The sequence below is a fragment of the Octodon degus genome, unplaced genomic scaffold, assembly GCF_000260255.1.
Source record: "Octodon degus isolate 3935 unplaced genomic scaffold, OctDeg1.0 scaffold00126, whole genome shotgun sequence".
Taxonomy (NCBI): Eukaryota; Metazoa; Chordata; class Mammalia; order Rodentia; family Octodontidae; genus Octodon; species Octodon degus.
The window spans coordinates 2,941,585-2,960,670 of record NW_004524702.1 but is presented as its reverse complement, the minus strand read 5'-3'; the positions used below and the strand labels follow the sequence as shown (position 1 = coordinate 2,960,670).

At 42.0% G+C, this 19,086-nt stretch overlaps 1 protein-coding gene across 1 annotated transcript in view; it reads right to left on the bottom strand.

The window, feature by feature from the left end:
• Topaz1 (testis and ovary specific PAZ domain containing 1) overlaps positions 1–13,493 on the bottom strand; it is a 58,021-nt gene extending 44,528 nt beyond the window's left edge. Inside the window, 7 exon segments of the mRNA XM_004649093.2 lie at positions 4,761–4,885; positions 5,773–5,834; positions 9,858–12,014; positions 12,016–12,059; positions 12,062–12,181; positions 12,183–12,295; positions 13,259–13,493. Coding sequence (XP_004649150.1) covers positions 4,761–4,885; positions 5,773–5,834; positions 9,858–12,014; positions 12,016–12,059; positions 12,062–12,181; positions 12,183–12,295; positions 13,259–13,493 — 2,856 coding nt within the window.
• Between the last annotated feature and the right edge of the window lie 5,593 nt (positions 13,494–19,086).

Here is a 19,086-nt window from a genome sequence, read left to right as displayed (position 1 = left end):
TGACTCCAATAAAAACTGTACCTCTGGGTCTCTGGTGGCTGGTGAGACTCGATGTATGTGACACACACAATTTCTGGGAGAAGACACTGGAAGAGGACTTCTGATGGCTGGTCGTCTCTTGGACTCTGCTCCACATGTCTTTCCTTTGTCAATTTTAATTTCTATTTTTCTGCTATAACCATTAGTAAAACAGCTCCGTCACCCTGTGAGTTCTCTTGGCAATCCAATGAAACACAAGGGATGTCTTGGGGACCCCTAAACATTATCTTATTATAGTGTGTAGATGCAATGTGCTACCTTATGCCAGGCTATTTACCAGGCTGGTACGCATGCTATAATAAAGCACAGTACATGTTGGTCAGTATCAAACCATTAATGAAGCAGTGTATGAGACCTTTATTCTTGTTGTGTGACCCCTCTAGTACTTATAGGCTATTTGCAGATGAGTTTATATTCTAACTATTGAATGAATTTTTGAGTATTACCAACTGTTCTAAGATCTAGAGATTCAGTAGTAAACAAACTGGACAAAAGTACTTGTCTTTTATTTATTTTTTAAAAAATCCTTGTCTTCATAGTTTTATTCTAGCAAGAGGAGACAGAGAAATAACAACTGAATGTATTTAGGAGGCTATACCTAATCTAATCTCAAGATATGAAATACAAAATTCTCAGAATTAAAACTTTTGAGTTTACCTGGAAAATTAGTCATTAGCAGTTTGGAGGCAGTGGCTGAAGACTACTTGCAAAGCAAACACACACTTTTTTCTTTCACTTCCTTAATTATTAGCCATCGAAAAGATCTCAAGCTGTGGTTTTAAACTTTAGCTCAAGAGGATGTGACATCCACTAAGTGTGCAGAGATGCCCAGGGTACAGGCAATGTCCAGATCATGGCTGAAGGGCTGGAAAACCTCAAGGCTGCAAACTAAAGGAGGTACCCACCTAAAGAGCAACAAAGACCTCCTCCTCTACAAAGTAGGTCAACACAACCCATTCTGTTTGTACAACAGTAATGCAGGGATGCCTACAGGAATGGAAAACAGCAGAATTCTCGGCTCCTAACTGCTGCCCATTAAAAACATTTTTTTTCTCTTGGGACAGTCAGGGATATAGCCATTTTTGGAATGAACCTTATTCACTTGGGCTTGGAGATACCCTACAAGTAACTAAAAGAACAAAGTCTGACTTCCACCTTGTATTCTTTGTAGCTGTAAAACCTGAGTCAAGTTCTTTTTGGCCAGAACTGCCATCTTCTAGTAATTTACCAAAATGATTAACATGAAGGGAAAGAGGAAGGGAGCCCAGTGTATGTTCTCTAAGCCTTTTAGAAAACATGGGGTTGTTTATTCGGCTACATACACGCAAATCTACAGCAAGGGTGACATTGTAGACATCAAGGGAACCGGTACTGGGTACTGTGCAAAAAGGACTGCCTCACAAATGTTACCATGGCAGAACAGGAAGAGTCTACAATGTTGCCCACATGCTACTGGCACTGTTGTAAGCAGGCAAGTTAAGAGCAAGATGCTTGGCAATAAGGGTAAACTGAGTGCAAATTGAGCATATTAAACACTCAAAGAGTTGAGACAGCTTCCTGAAACGTGTCAAGGAAAATGATCAGAAAAAAGAGAAAGCTAAAGGGAAAGGTCACCTGGGGTCAATGAAAGTGCTATCTTGCCCTGCCCTGAACAGCACACTGTGAGAATCAGTAGGAAGGAGCTGAGTTGTTGGAACCTATTCCCTACGAATTCATGGCATAAGCTGGGGCTGTAGCTCTGCCATTCAGCACCTAGTTGGTGGCTAAGTGTTCTAGGCCCTACTTAAAAATAAAAAATCATCCTATATTGTAGCATGGTCTTCTTAGTTGAAAACAACCTCCTCAACCAAAAAGACAAAAGAAAACAAGTCAAATTCTTTCTCAGCTCTCCACATAGATAAGCTAATCATACAGAGTGTGTCTAAAAACAAGCAAGGCTGATTAGTCCTGAATTTACATGATTTCAACCCCTTCAAGACTGAAGACACCAGGATGGGTATTTCCAGGGACTTCCCACTATATCTGAGAAGACCCCTGCCATAGTCCTGGACTTGCAATCACCTGGGAAAAAAACCCATCTCCTAGCCATAAATATTCTAGATCTGTAATACCAAGATTGAGACAACCATCAACAGGACCTCAGTCCACTAGCTGCTCCTCGAAATCTGGCCTCCCACCTTTCCACTTGGGCCCTTCTGAATGCTTGTTTCAGAGCGTGCTACTCAGCTATGTAAGTTGGAGTCTTTCCCCATCTTTTCAATTTGCAGTTAAACATCTTTCTGTAAATTTGTGCTTTAAGTTTAATTTCTATTATTATTAAAAGCAAAGGGGGATGGGGAGATAGCTTGGTAGTATAAGTGCCAGCCTGGTAAGTGCAAGGACCCAGGTTCAATCCCTGGTACTGCATACCCTGCTAGCCCTGGAACCCCAGGTGTGCCATGCTGGCCACCGACACCAGGCATGGTGACACACACCCGTAATCCTAGAGCTAGAGAGGCTGAGAAAGGAGGATCACTACAAGTCTGAACTGCATGGTGAGACCCTGTATCAAATAAATAATTTTTTTTAAAAGCACATTTAAGCTAGCTGGTGACATATCCAAAACTGTGATTTTGAACCACTACAGATTTTTTAGTTCATACCTATCTATATAAACATTCCAGTATCAAAAAAAAACTCTGAAATCTGAAATACTTCTAGTCCTAGAACATTTTGGATCAGGGACACACAACCTGCTAGCTCATAAATTCAAGAGAGGGACATATAAAATGCTGGGAGAAAGGGAGAGAACTGCATTTTAGGCTGGATGGCCAGGGAAAATATCTGAGAACAGGATGTATGAAGAAAGACTTGAAGGAAATAAGAGAACCAGCATACCTTTTATTTTTTGTAGAGTTACAGTCCCATAATTTTAAAAAATCAATCCCTTTATTATTTTTTTAAAATTTAAACTTTTGAGACAGGACCTGGCTAAGCCACTAAGTTGCCCAGTATGGTCTAGAACCTGTGATTTTCCTGCCTCAGCCTCCCAGACTGTAGGTGTAGTAGCACAGGCCTAGAATACTAGTTTAGACTTACATCATGTTGATATAAAAAAGATTTTAGACATCATGTGACAGCAAAGCCAGCAGGATTTCCTTATAATATAGACACATAACGAGGAAAAAAAAGGAAATTCAAGGGTTGCAGCCTAAGCAATTAAAAAGTTTGGTGCTGCTATGACTAGAAAAGGAGATTATAGAAGGAGCATGTCTATGATAGCAGAGAGGATTCAGTTTTTAATGTGTTATGTTTAAAATGCCTCCTCAGCCAAGTAGAAAAACCAAGGCAGCACAACATTTAGTATAAAGGTCTATAGTTAAGAAATTTGGGCAACAGATATGAAGAGTTTAGTGCACAGGTTGTATTTGGCGCCATGAGGCTTGATGAGCCCCCCCCCGGGAGCAAACCTAGGCACAAGTAAGGACAAAGTCATAGTGTATGCTTAGTCACTCCAGACTCTTATGCAGAGGGAGATCAGCAGAAACCAGCAAAACTAACTGGGAGGCGGCAGACAGAAAGGTAGAGAGTGAACCAGGCAAGTGTGGTTTTTTTCCTGGAATAAAAAATGTTCCAAGGAAAGAGCAGTCAGCTATGCCAAGTACTGGTGACAGGCTAAGATCAGGACGGGGATGTGTCCATCACGACCAGCAACAAGGATACCTGTGCAGAGGATGAGGGGCAGTTTGGGTGGAGAGAGAACATATGGCAGTGACTGTCATTGCTAGGTTTTCCTTTCCTGAAAACCAGAGGAGAGAAAATGGAGATCAAGTGTTTAGACAGGCTTTTGAGAAAGTGGGTAGCAGCAGAAAAGAGCAATGGGCCACAAGTTTTAAAAATCTGTCTGAAGATGGCGGAAAAGCATGTTCAAATGTCAGTGAGTGTGATTCAATAGTAACTCCAGCAGTATTCTAGGTCAGAAGAGACAGAAGCTAGCCAGGTAGTGAGAACTACTACCAACTGAACATCCATTATTCTAGAAGAGAGCTGGAGTTCCAGGCAGATGAGGGGTGCCAAGTGTGCAGATGCAGTGTGTGGTATACTTTTTAATTGTTTTACTTTTCTTGGTGAAGTAGGAAATGAATTTTTTAGTTGCGAGGATCAACGAGTAGGAACTGAAGGCAGAAGGGGAAAGAAGTACAATAATAGTTGTTTAGGAATCGATTATGCAAAAGATTTAGTAAGCATGCATGTTATTGGACAGAAAATTTGAATACGAACACCACAACACTCCCCCATATCAGCAGCCAATGGTACATCCTTTCCCAGGTGAGATTTGGCTCCAGTTCCTCTGACCGTGCCTCTGTTGTGAGATAACCGATGATGCACTCATGGCCCTTGGTGCTACAATATTGAAGAATTCCAAGGAAGAGCAAGTAATATTCAGGATTCTGTGTTTAAAGAGGCAGGAAAATTTGTACCATTTTATTTGGAAAGGCTTATATAAATTTTCAGTCAAACTCAGGGTGCTAATTACTATATCCTGTGTCTCAGACAGGAGCAACCGTGTTCATACTGTGCTTGTAGAAAGTATCAAGGGATACAACCATGGTCAGAGTGATTTGTCTATTCCAGTAAGTACTTACACTTATCATCTGACAGTACTAGGAAGGTGAATGTCTGTTTTATTACTATTTAAAACCAAGAAACAAACAAAAAAAATGCAAAAGACTTCCTAGTACCTTTTCATCTGAGTCTGAACCTGTTACTTGTTCACTGAGGTTTCCAAGTTCTTCATTTGCAGAGGCCTCATTAGCAACTTCTAAAGAAACGTTTGTACCTTTGGAATCATGCTTTATCTCATTTGCTGAAAAGAAATAATAACCCAATATAGAAACTTTTAAGTGAAATAACCAAATCATTCAAAACTATTCTCTTTTTCCCCCCTATTTTTTAGGGAAGGGTCTACAGGCTGTTCAGAGTCTCACTACTAGATTGGACTCAGAGTGATCTGCTTGTTTACAGCCTCCCAAGAGCTGGAATTACAGGTGTACACCACCATGCCCAGTCTCAAATGCCGTTTTATCATGCCCCAGGGCAGGGTCGGCACAACAGGGCTGGGAATTGAACCCCTGGCCCTGAACCTGCTTGCAGGCACTTTAATCCACTGAGCTATTTGGCTGGCCCACATTCAAAACTACTGTTAAAAAAAAAAGGTGAGTACAGAGGGTCTTTAGGTCTAACATGACAAGCGTTTTCAGCAAGCTATGTAATTCTCCATTTGCTATCAAAATAACTTCATCACGTGGCATAAAAACAATAGGCAGTAAGATACTTAAGAATCTTTCTTGATGTACAGCTATTTAAAACTCTTTTAAAAACTCGAAAGTCAAAGTAAAACTTTCACATTACAACTCTAAGGATTCAGAAATGTAAACTTAATTGTTAAGTAAGACAGACTTAATGACAGACTTAAAAATGTGATAAAGCTGAAATATATACTTCAATTTTAAAATAAAGCCTACAAAATTGTGTAGGTCAATTATTTATCTTTTATAGATAAAGCATAACCAAGTTATGGTTAAATAATCCATTACAAACTATCTCAAAATATAATCTGAGAAAAACTGAAACTGTCAGACATAGTTAGCAGCCTCCAAAATGAAAAGCTTCCTCAATCAGTAAGTTCATTTTGGCTACAATAGAGATATGAAAAGACACTTATTTGCTTATTCTCAAAACATCACATTGTACCTGCTGGCAAGGAAGTGCAGATCTCCAACTTCATCAATCCAGGGTCCAATACAGCACATTCTCTGTTATGAGGCAAGCAGAGTTTAAACATTATAACAGGTAAGAACTGCCCACTTTGCTAAGCAATACCTAGCAGCTTTAGGAGCCAACTAATGTCAAGCTCTTCAGTATAGAGTAACATACTAGAACCCAGAACCAGCACATCTGCATACTTCCCAGCTGGTTTTTAGTCACATATGCTGCAACTGCTTGGCATATCACCACTCCAACATTGTTACTCACAAAGAACCTGACAAATAATCTTAAATCTTAAATCTAACAGGCTCAGCAAATGAAAACCAAATATACAGGAACCATTCAAACACAAATAGCTAAAATCTTTCACTGTAAAAATGTAGGGAAAAACTTAAACTACACAGAACAAAATAAACACAATCCCAACATCCTTATTTAATAAATGGATTTTAATAGATATACCCTATAGCTGTACAACTGTTCACTGTTTTAGGATTATTTCTAGTAAAGAAAGAAAAAGTAAACATTTTGTATTCACTATTATTTGAAATCTGGGGAAAAACAAGTATATTTTCTTCCCTAGAATCAAAAGTATACAGGATTTTGGGGCCAGCGAGATAGCTCAGTGGTCTAAAGTGTCTGCTTAGGCAAGCTTAGGCAGGCGCAGAGACCGCAGTTCAAGCCCCAGCACCACATGCTGTGCCAGCCCCCGCTCTCAGGGCAGGCTGAGCAGGCAAAACAGAACAGAACAAAACAAAACCAGAAAACACACACATACATACTTCTCCTTCACAACCCAGACAGCTCTAAGTTCCTGTCTAGGTGCCTACCAGACTTTGTATTTCAGTGTCTCAAAGGTTTCTCCAACTCAAAATATCTCAGTTCGACCTTCCTAACCCTGCCCTTCTGCATGAGAGAAATGATTACAATGATTACGTTCTACAAAAATAGAGAGGGCTGGCCAGATAGCTCAGTGGACTAAAGCGCCTGCTTAAGTCAGAGAGCAGTGGCTGGGGTTCAATCCTTGGTGTGCTGTGCCAGCCCCGTCCCCAGGGGTGTGCTGAGATGGCAACTGAGACTGGGTGTGGTGGCGCATGCCTGTAATCCCAGTGCTTGGGAGGCTGAAAACAGGAGGATCACGAGTCTGATCTACGAGTTTGATCTATGTAGAGACACCCTGTAGACCCTGCCCTAAATATATATAAAAAATAAAAATAAAAATAGAGAAATCAGGTATCTTTTTTATTTTATTTTAGGGAAGGGCCTATAGGGTGTCCAGAGTCTCACTACTAGATCAGACTCTAGCGATCCACCTGTTTACAGTCTCCCAAGAGCTGGGATTACAGGCATGTGACACCACACCCAGTCTCAATTGTCATCTCAGGGTGCCCCGGGGTGGGGCCGGCATGGCAGGCTCGGGGATCGAACCCTGGCCCCTGTGCCTGCTTGCAGGCACTTTTATCAGCTGAGCTATTTGGCCAGTCTCAGGTATCATTTTTAACTCCTCTCTCTGCCTCACTCTCTTCTGATTAATCTGTCTCCATTTCTTAAATGTCTCAAACCCGTTTCCACTTGTTTGAAGTCACCATGCCCTTTTCATCTAATTATTACATCAGCTCCCTGTCCTCCACATAAGAGCTATGATTTTTAGATTTATTTATTTATTTATTTATTGGAACTGGGGATTGAACTCAGGGTCCTGCGCTTGCCAGGGAAGTGCTTATTCCCCTGAGGCATCTCCCCAGCCCCATGATTTTTGGTTTTAAAGGGTTTTTTTCACAAAAAAATAAAGCATATAGTCTTTAATACTTATTGAATGTTGATAAAGCATACAAATTTTGGACATTGAATTTTTTGTGTGTAGTATGTAAAAAATATCAAAAATAAATTCTCACATGAACTACAGTCAAAATACCAACAGCACTCTACAAATTAATCTTTACTTCAATTGCCTCATGTAAGACAGTCTGCACACATCACAATGGCACATTCCATACACATATCACTTGCACTAGCAGATCATGTCTTTTTGTTTTTAAGTTTTAAGATTTTTAAAAAATATTTTATTTATTTGGCATAGGGTCTTACTATGCAGCTCAGACTTGTGGTGCTCCTCCTGTCTCAGCCTCCCCAGTGCTGGGATTACAGGTGTTTGCCACCATGCCCGATTTCAGTGGCCAGTATGGTGTGCTCAGGGTTCTGGGCTGGCACAATATGTGGTACCAGTGATCCCACCTGGGTCATTGCACTTTCCAGGCAATGCTTAGATCGCTGAGCTATTTCCACAGACCATAATGATTTTTAAAGCATAAATTCAAGCTGGATGTGGTTGCACCTGCTTGTAATTCCAGCACTCTGGAGGCTGAGGCAAGAATACTGCTGTGAGTCCGAGGCAAGTCTGAACTACACAGTGAGACCTTGTCTCCAGAACAGAAATGTAAGGTGGGCGAGGAGAGATGGTGTACACCTGGATTTTCAGCTATTTGGAAGCTGAAGTAGGAGAATACAAAGCTTGAGGCTGGGCTCCATCAAGACGTGTCTCAAAGGGGTTGTGACATAGCTCAGCGGTGTCACTGGTAAAGAATCTTGGGTGCAATTTTCAGTAAGGGTGGGAGATGTCGGGGAGAATGAAGTCAAGCAGTTGAGCAAATAAGAGATGTAAACTATATCACCATGAAATTAGCGTCAGAATTGAGGAAACCTAAGATGCGATGAACGTCTGCACCAAGGAGTCAGGAACCTCCAAATCCTCTGCTCCATACTTCAGCCCATATGAACCTTCACCTTTTGCCCACAAATTCATTATTTCTCCTCCCCATCAAACTTCTTTCTTTTCCTGTGTTAATCTAAACTAGTCCAAACTTCCAGGATCAACACAAGTTTTTCCTTTTCTGAAATGACTTCTCAACCCTAAGTTTATAAATTGTTTTAAACACAGCACCCTCTCCCCCATAAGTCTCTAGAACTTCTGGTATGTTCATAAAATGCTAACAATTTCCAGTATCATTCAACTGGTACTTGAGCATGTATGTCTTAGTGCACCCTTAACTGTTCCACACCAGCTTCTACAAACATTCTTAGACCATTTCCAATGATATTTATAGGTTAAGTCAAAAGTTCTACCAATTTTAGCAACTACATTGCAAGCTTATCACTTTGAGTTTTAGTGAACGAATTTTAATATATTTTGAATGTCCTGGAGTTTAGTATGGACAATTCCTCCTGTGGAAACTTCACGGCTCATGCTCAGATCCAGATTTCATAACCGTGAGACAATGTGCAAGTGACAACTTGTCACCTTCATTTGTCATCTTCAGAATGGTCACTGCCTAACAAAAATACAGCTCTCAGTCCTCCATCTGGCATACAAAAAGTCTTCCATTTGGTGGTAAGTTGTAAGTTCTTACAGTACTAAGAATATCAACTATGATGTACCAAAGGTAACTAAAAATTTCTAAGTATCAAGTTCAAGTCTTAGTTATTAAGACTATGTCCAAATAGAAAGATAAAAAGGACAGGAACTAAGAAGAATATATGCAGTGTGTTATTTGTTGAAACTGTACTTCTGATTTGATTTGAAACTATCTCATTGCTGTTTATCAATAAAATTTTGGAAAAAAAAAAAAGGACAGGCAACTTAGCTCAGTAGTAAAGCTCTGGGTTTAACCCCCCCCATCACACACCCCCCCAATTTTATCTAATAAGTCAGTCACCAAAATGGATTCAATACATGGCACCATATAAAATAAGTAATCTGTCTATAACAAAGGTTAATGAACACATAAAAATAAGCTGGTGTTTGAAATGAGTAATCTCTAATTTAAAAAGCCATTTTATAAAGCAATTTTAGTTTAAAAACCAATCTGCTCCATCATATCTTCCAAGATGTCACATATTCCTTTAATTCTTAAATTTCACCATAATCACATTGCAGATTATTAGCAGTGATATGCTATATTTCACTTAAGGTGTTAAAAACAACAAAGATCTAATGATCACTGAATAAATTAGTGGTGGTGCTTTTGAAACTCCCCATAACCGTCTCTAAAGGCACACTCAAATATGCATACCTTAAGTCACGTGATTCTTTTTCTGGAAGTTCCATGTGCTTGGAATCAGCTACATGATGTTCTGCAGTGGCATTGGGCTCACAACTTCTTTTGGGGACTTCATGACTTCTTTTGGGGACTTGTGAAACAAATGAGATCTCCCCTTCACTGGAGACTCCAAAGAGGTCAGGATCATCTTGAATTACATCAATTAAAAGGACATCATCTTCATAAGCTTTAAGAATGTCTGGAAACTCCACTTTGATTTCTGAAATGCGTTTAGTCATTTTTGTACCACTTCTCTCAGAGAAAATTGGGTCAAATGTTTGGTCTTTAGAGCAGAGAGAACTTTCCTTTACACAGCTAGGCTTATAAGACAAAACATTATTTCCAATTGTGAGAGAAACAGGTTCTTTACTAGGAATAACATTTCTTCGCTCAGGGATGTGATTGAATGGTTTACTGTCATCACCTTGCTTTGTAAATCTTGGAGAAATACTACAGGGATTTTTACTGTAGAGTGAGTTAGAACGAGCTTGCCCTGAAGCGACACCATTTTGTATGCTAAAAGACTGAGGTCTTGGTGTTGCTGAGGAGGCACATTCTTTGTTCTTATTCTGCCTTAACTCTGCTCCAGATAAACTGTCAAGGAGTTCTAGTGGACTATATGCTTCTCTTTCTGATGACTTGGCATTTAGGTTTTTTTCTGTCTTATTTTTAAGTAAAGGAATTTTAAAATTAGGCAGCCGTCCTGTGTTTAATATTTTACCCAAGTCTGGAGCTACAAGTGCTTGCTTAGCAATGCAGGCTTTTTTATGAGTAGTTTTGTTTGCAGAGCTATTTGCCTCTTGGCCATCTTGGTAAGCCACAGTCAAATTAAGTTTTGTTACATTCCCTCTTGTTTTTTTACTTCCTGGTAAACTTTGAGTCACATTAGTTACTTGGGTATCCTCAATACTTTTAGAAACTACCTCTGACCCGCTTCTGCTAAGTTCCTCTGACTTTATCTTTTTATCATAAATTATAGGGTCCTTTATAGCCACCAATGTAGATTCTTCAGCTGAAACTGAAGATGAGCAATCTAAATTAGAATCCAAATTTTCCTTATTTGAGTGTTCAATGTTTTTTTCCATTAAGGAGCTTTGTAGCAATTTGGAGTCAGAAAACTGAGTCTGCTTTGTTTGATGTTCAAGAAAATTATCTTGCCTAAAATTTCCCTGGGATCCAGGAAGTGAGTAATTTGAGTTTGGCAAAATAGCCTTTTTCCAATAATAGGGAGATGTTCTAGCACATGAATATAAAGGCCAGCTTCTTTTACCAGTGATTGGTACTGTTCTGCGGCAGCTTAGCTTTGAGTCTTCAGGTTGTTTTCTCAAATGTTCTTGTGATCTGTTTTCAAGATGATAGCTATCACTGGGTGATTCCACTGTGACAGAGTTTGTCACTGTCTTAAAATACTCTTCTGGTTCTATACTTTGGCATTTCAAGGACTCTGAAGTTTTCCTTGTTTCTTCTTTCAAAAGTGGCTCAAGGATTTTTGGAAACATAGTATTTGCATGATGTCCAGCACTTGGTTCTTTTTCTTCTGTTTCTGGGAGAGTCGATAATTGATCCTTTGGAGAGGGTGTATTACAGTATTCTTTTCTCAAAATTTTTAAAGGACTTTTCTTAGCCTCTGTTATCTCTGCTTCTTTCCCCTCCATATTTATTTGGGTTTTTTTCAACACCAACTCAGACTCATTCCACAAGTTAGAGAAATTCTTCTCCAGTGTTTCTTTTATTTCAGGTAACTTCATCTTTTTTCTGGGTTTTCTCCTGACATTGTTCTCCTCTACAGAATATTTATTTTTTTCACTTGGAAGGTAGGAAAGTGAGCCATTCCTTTTACTTTGATATAAGTTACTGTTTTCAAGCGGTAATTTATTTATTCCCATTACACTTCCTTCCGTTTCTAGGAGCTTAGGAATACTGTTTGTGTCACTCTTCTCAGCAGGTCTCTTAAGGTTTTCTTTCTTTACCTTCAAGGAATTTTCTACTACATGTATACATCCACTGTCGGGTTCCTGTGCAAAGCTATTATTACAGACCTTGGAATAGGGGAAATAATTTCAATTACTTAATTTTAAAATGGAATTATCTTCTAAATCAGGTGTTAAGTTGTTACAAAAATATTTTGGAGTACAATTCATCTCAGAATTCAACCTTAGTATTTTGTGTTGTCTCACATTTTCAGTTATTCCAGAAGGTGAGCTTTCTAAACTTAAACTTTTTTAAACTTCAATTTTTATTTTAATACTTTCTACCTAACCTTCCTTAGCCAGACTCAGAGAAAGTCATACTCTAAAATTCACCACATTCCACTGTGTGGAAAGATTCCAAAGTAGCTAATGATGCCTTTCTTACCAGGTCAATCCCTGGCTGCCCATCATCACTTGAGACTTCAGTAATTTTTCTTTTTTCTTTGACTGATAAAAACAAGAAAACATTTTATACAGAGAAGGAAAAAAACCAAACCAATATACCAGTTTATGTAAAAAATTGTGAAGTCATACAGTGTTACTTCCCTAATAGCTCTACAGAAATGTAAGTGCTAGGGGCTGGGGATACAGCTCAGTGGCAGAAGCACAAGGTCCTGAGTTCGAGTCCCAGGACAAAAAAAGCAAGAAAAAATACAAGTACTGATCAAAAACGCTGATATTTTTAAATTCTTAAAGATTTATAGTAAGACAATGCCATTAATTACGCCCCTTTATTTGAACACATCCTATTGTTTTAGTCATTTTCTATAGTAGTTCTGGAAGTTCTTTCACAAGTGTCTTTATGAGGCATTAAAAAAAATACAGTGACTGCTACAGTCTATTACCACCCAATGGAAAGATATACTTGTATAACCTTTTATTTATTCACCAGATCTGGCACCGTGCAATGTCTCACACTACTCTAAAGTTAAATGATCTTCTAAGGTTGATGTCTGAACTCATTCAGGACACTGAGGCAGCTTAAAGCAGAACTAAACGCACTTAGGAAAAAAGGACTTCCAGAACTGCTTTAGAAAGTGGCAAGAACAATGAAGTTAGTGCGTTTGAAGGGAGTGGGCAATGTGAGGGGGGAATTCATGGTAGTATGACTTCTCTATTGTAGTAGATTAATCCTGTTTTTACCAAACCGTGTATACATTTGTTTTTAACTGAGATCTAGTGTCTATTAGGGCACTACACACAGACCTTAATACAATGCTAAGGTAGCTGAAATCCTTAGCACCAGCATTTTACACCCAGCAGGAAACTCTTCGACAGTAATTGCAAACCTCTTGGGAGCAAATCCTTCCCACCTCCCCACCTTGGAATTAACTGAATTAACCTTGTGCTGGGACACCGCCTCCCACATGCACACTAAGTATACTGGGGAAAAAAGCCCGGGACCTCTGCGGACCCAGGGGCGAACTCTCCAGCCGCGGGGGTCGGGGTTCCGGTCACGTGCTCCCTGGTCCCGACGCCGCCCCGCCTTGTCACCTTCCACCTCAGGCCCCGAAGACGCCCGCGCCGCCGCTCTCCTCTTGCGCCCCGGCTCCTCGAGCCCCTTGGCCTTCGGGCCTCGGCCTCTCTCCTCGACTGGCCTGGGCGCAGGCCGGCGGCTACGCTTCCTCGGGCCTCGCATATCGCCATCCCGCCCCGGGGCCGTTGCGGCGTCAGTGGCACGCCGCCGCATGGAAGCCCTCAGGAGGCTGCAGCCGCCGACGCGCGAAGGCCACTCCCGCCCACAGACAGCCGAAGCCCGCCGCTTCCAAAGCGGAAGTGGAGCGCGGGGGTGGGGGAGGAGGGAGAGAGCGAGAGACCCCCGCCCCCCCGTGAGCCGGAAGCGGAAGTGGAGTGTGTGGAGGGGGGGAGGAGAGAGCTGCAAGCCGGAAGCGGAAGTGGAGCGCGAGGTGAGGGGCGAGGAGAGACCCGGAAGCGGAAGTGGAGCGGGCGGGGGGGGAGACCCGCGAGCCGGAAGCGGGAGTGGGCTCAGTGTAGGCCTGTGAGGCGTGGCGCGACGGTCCCAAGGCTGCCTCCCGCCAAGTGCTTTGCGCCTCGAGTGGAGCCTGCAAAGCTGATATTGCTGGAGCAACTCACAGCAGAGGCACTGGTGCCAAGCAGCAGCCCGCAGCTGCCTCCCCTTCCGGGTCGGGAAGCCCAGTGGTGGCCAGCGGCTCGTGGCTGCAGGCCTATGCGCCAGCCCCCCGCTCCCCCGCAGCTCTGTTCCCCAAAGCTTCACGCAGACATCCACGGGGCGCCACCTGGCTGGTCTCCGCTCAGGGTTGCTCGGTGGTGTCGGTGGGCTGGGCCAGAAGCTAGAGGCGCGGACGCCGTGATGTCTGCTTCGGCTCTGAATTCTGTTTGTCTGCAGCTTTGCCTCCTCCGTGTCATGACTATGGCTTTCACCTTTTCACCTTCAGACCTTGATGTATTGGACCAGCTTCCTACATTTTTATTTAAGACTCCATCTTTGTTGCCGTAGTCCAGCCTCACCTGTCAGACCCTGCCAGGGATGCGACACTCCCTAGTTTGATGAACATCTTCTACTCAAAATCTAGAACACAGTTCAAACTCAGAGTGTTATTTGAGATATACTGAGTGATGGGGTTCTTGGATGTTTAACCAGCTTTGTCTTACTGCCACTCAGGGGAAAATTTGTATTTAAGTGGAAAAGTAAGCACTGAAATCACCCAACTGTCTTGTTTCCGACTCAGGAAGCTCAACATCTATCTCTGTAGGTAGTGGGTGATAGAAATTCAGAATAAGGGTCCACACACACACACACACACACACACACACACACACGTTTTACCCTGTACAAGTTTTATTGACTTCACTTTGCCACTGTGGAAAAAGGTTCAAGCCCATATTCATTTAAGCTCCATATGCATTCCACACTTTGGCCTTCACTTCAATATTCCTGATTTGTTCTTCAGATTTATCCTTTGAACCAGTGGTTATAAAATCTGCCTAATGAGAGAAATAGAATCTTTAACACATTTTATTTTTACCTCTATGTGAGTGCCATGGTTTTATCTTTTTGAGGACTATCTTTGAGCACTACAGATAGCTTGGAAATGGGCTGCACTGGACTACTGCTAGAGCTGCCCAGAGTTCATATCTGCTCTTGCTTTCTACATGGTAGTCTTCAAAAGCCTTCCTTTGCTTGTGTGTCTGGTGAGCTGAGTATTTCTTCTCTGATGTGGAGTGCAAGGCTCACCTCTTAAAGCATTTCTGTTAACCCATGAGACAGAAGAAAAGGGGTTAGTGGTCCTTAAGAGGTAGTTTATTTTTCCTCAGCTGCCTCAAACATCTTGCTTCCACCTCATAGTTGCTCTAGTGGATATTTGCTTTGGCTACATCAGGCTTCTGAGGCAGCCTTATCCCAGTGGACTGTACCCTGCAGTCTGAGTGAGTCTACCTTTCTGGAGGCCCCATCCTTGACCAGTTTGATAATGTGTATGCAGGAACCTCCTTTTCCCTTTATAAGCAATCTCCCCATAGCCATAGTGGTTTTAGTCCCTGTATCCTTTCTCTTGATGTTACAGTGTAACAAAATGTATTAACAAAGTCCGTTCTAGATGGCATTTTTTGCCTCTTTGTGGTTTCTACCTTGGTTGAGCCTGAGATGATATGCCAGGATCTAGTAACACCAAAGGCACTGGTGCCCCAAAGCAGCCAGCAGCTGAACTGGTGACACAATACAATTATCAGTGACAAGGCAGTGAAGAACTGCCCGTAGCTGCCATTTCCAGTGGCCAGGAATTTCTGAGGCACCCTGGTAGCTGCTTGCTCCACACAACAAGGAGGGCTGCTCATGCTAACAGTGTGGATAGAAGAGCTCGTAACTACTGGCATTCAAAGCCCAACACTCTGCAAAACACACCAAGGGAGCTATGCTGTGCAAATTTTTGATTTCTCAAATTGTGTAAGAATCCACATGTGATTAGTATTACCTTGAAAGCTGTCCCCTCTGGAGGGCCCTGATGAGGGTGGATGACTGTGACAGCATCAGCAGGCTCAAGGATCAGCCGGTGTCAGATTTCCATCAAAGTATGACTGAGAATCCACACTGTACACCTTGTTACACTTCAGAGGGGTCAGGTGTTCCTCCTTGCGGGCTACTACACAGCCTTTCCTCCACCTTTCTTTTTCTCACACTAGCCCTTTTATTTTCAGGGTCTTGCTAAGTTGCCCAGGTCAGTCTTGAGCTTTCAGTCCTTCTGCCAAGTACCTGAGATTACAGGTGTGACCACCAGGCTCAGCTTAACACACTATTTTAATTGTTTATTTGTAATTTGAATTGTTTACTTATATGTCATTAGGGCAGATACCTTCACTTAATCTTCATAAATCCATCAGCTTACTCTTTAAACACACTGAATGTGTTTTCTGCTTCAGAATGGGGGTTTAATGTATGCAGGAGAGGGGTAACTGGGGTTGGACGAGCAGCATCCTTAGGAGCTTCTCTGAAATAGTTTAGGTGAACAATGGTAAAGGATTCAAAAACTTTCTTCTTACCAATACTTTGAGCAAAAGATAAAGGTGAAATAGCAGAATTTCTTAAAAAATTAATTTAGCTATTTCTGGCTATAGTGTTGCCAAAATCAGGCTTCCCATCCCTGATGAATAACCCAGGTAAGCGCATCATCATAACCTACACACGAGAGGTGTTACCTCATGTCAACACAACTAGCATGAGACTAGCAACATATTGCTCAGCTGTGTCAACTTCAAAGTTAGGAATTTTTAAAGTAAAAAAAGTAAATGAAACTAGAGGCCTTATTTAGGTTTCTCCTTAGTTACATAGGCCCGTGCATGTTTATTTGGTGTCTCAAATGTTTATATCTCAGGGTAAGGGTAATAAAAGTCCTTTCCTGTCGAGTTCTCATTAGAATTCATTATGTTAATACTCCTGGTGTTAAACCACCAGAGCTCTTGAGATGGAGGAGTCTCTGAAATAAAAGGGTTTACTGAGCTTTTACACATGCCAGGCAAAAACAGGACCAGGTCCTAGGACAAGTTTCCAGAAATTACTGGGAGCTGAACTAAGTACTGTAGCACTTGGAAAATGTCATCAGGATTAGGGCTCAGGACATTCTTAAATAACAGAATGTTGAGAAGGAAAGTATAAGTTGCTCACATTGACCCAACACTGGCTACTGACAAGAGGGGTGGGGTTAGAAGTGGTAAAAGCTGCAGGATGGCGGGACGGGACCTGAGATGTCCTTGCTGCTTCTGGATCGCTGTGTGAGCAGTCTGGGTGTTTCTACGGACATGGGGCAGGGTGGGCTTGTGCTGGTGGTCGGTGTCAATGGGGTTTCCATGGAGGTTTCAACATACATTTAGGATGTGCCACAGTCTTCTGTCCTCGGCCCACAGCCTGTCAGCTGGTTAATCTTTCCCCTCTTCCCCTCTGGCCCTTGTTTATATGTCTTCTTGTGTTTACATTTAAGGCATCTCAGAACTTTCTTTGCATTAGTAATTAGAATAATGCCTAGAAAATTTCAAACACTCAGCTTATTAAATGAAAACATTGACAAATGTGGAAAGACAGACTACAGGGTTCTAGTATTTATTCCCTTTCAAATGAACATTGTAAAGTTTTAGTAAAATGAAGATAAAGTTCAAGAGTCCATCATTTTGGGTCTGAATAAAACAAATAGTCTTAAAGTCAACTACAGGCCCAAGAATTTAGAAATTTTTGTGAGCCATAACAGTTGAGCAGGGGGCCGGGAAGATGGCTCAGTGGAATAAGCGCAAGGCTTGAGTTCAATCCCTGGTTCTGCCAAAGAAACAAACAAACAAACAAACAAACAAAAAAAAAACAGTTGAGCAATACATAAAGGATTAAAACTTAGTAGTACAAGAAACTGCAAGAATCAAGCACATGGTGTTGTGAATAAGAAAACTACATTTCTTTTGTCCCAAAGTTCATACTTTGACAACCCGCCCCCGAGTGTACTTTACTAATGTCTTAGGTGTTTCTCAAGCCAATTAAGTTGACAGTCGAGATTAACCACCAGAGGTTGACAAACAACTTTTGATGTCATTCAGAGGCAACCACAACTTTCATCTGATGCATTCATGATGGAATGACACCACACCAGTTAGCCTCAGTTTGACACAAGGGTCTTTGGTAACCCTGGAGTTACCAACCAATATGAAGTCAGTGGAACTGAAATACGTACTTTTTGGCCTGAAAACTTGCAGAGACATCTCTCTGCATGGGGCCCTAAGTCACTTCTTTAATTACTTCCCTTTCCTGTGCACATTTTTTCTGCCAGCAAGAAATATGTCTGACCACCATCAGTTTCTCAAGAGAACTTGTTAGTAGTGCAAAATTTTAGGCCCAACCCCATACCTTCTGGATCAAATGCAAGCTCAAGTTTGAGAAACATGGTCTAAGATCTGGGGAACAAATCTCTTCCTGCATGCTTTGTGGGAATAGTGATCAGTCAATGTTTCCCAGGCACCTGGCCCCAAACTGTCTCCCTCTTGGCTGCTTGCAGAGCCAAGCCCCAAACCACAGAACAGGTCCACCCGACTTTGACCTGGGCAAGCAACCACAGAAATTCTGCTTTGTTAACCTTGAACCCAGGTAGCCCTGCCAAGATTAGCTCTCCCTTGGCTGTTCCAGCTCATAAACCTCCTCCCAAAAAACCTCTTAAAGCCCTGTACTTTGCCTTGTTCACTGCTGTCTTGGTCCGCTGGACAGCCAGCCTGCTTGCTGCCCCCAGTAAATCTTCTTGCGTCAGAATGCCTGGTCTGGTTGCTTGCGTGGGTTCGTACACATTCTAGAAGCATTCACTCACCTCTGAGCAGAATTCACAGAGTTTCTAATGCACTGCAGATGGATGAGAAATATTTACACTTTGTAGCTCTAGTTTTTTTCCCGAGATTTTTTGGATGCCAATCAACCTGATTCACCTTGAAGGCAGCTGGATCCCTGAGAAATCACAGAGCAGCCCCGCCTCACTTAGCAGCTGCGCCTCTGTGCGTGGCCTATCCAGGTGGGGCCCTTCCCCACTCAGCTTCCCTCGAGGCTCTGTTGCATAACCAGGTGACCCTCTGCCCCCTGAGGTGGCTGCCCACAAGACCCCAGTGTGCCTAGCATAACACGTCCAAGCCTCTGGTTTCAAGCAGTGAGCTTTACAGAAATGTTGGGCCCAATAATGACTGCCCGAGTCTGGTTTAATTGGAAATGAGCACAGGCAGACCTGGCCTTGGTCCTC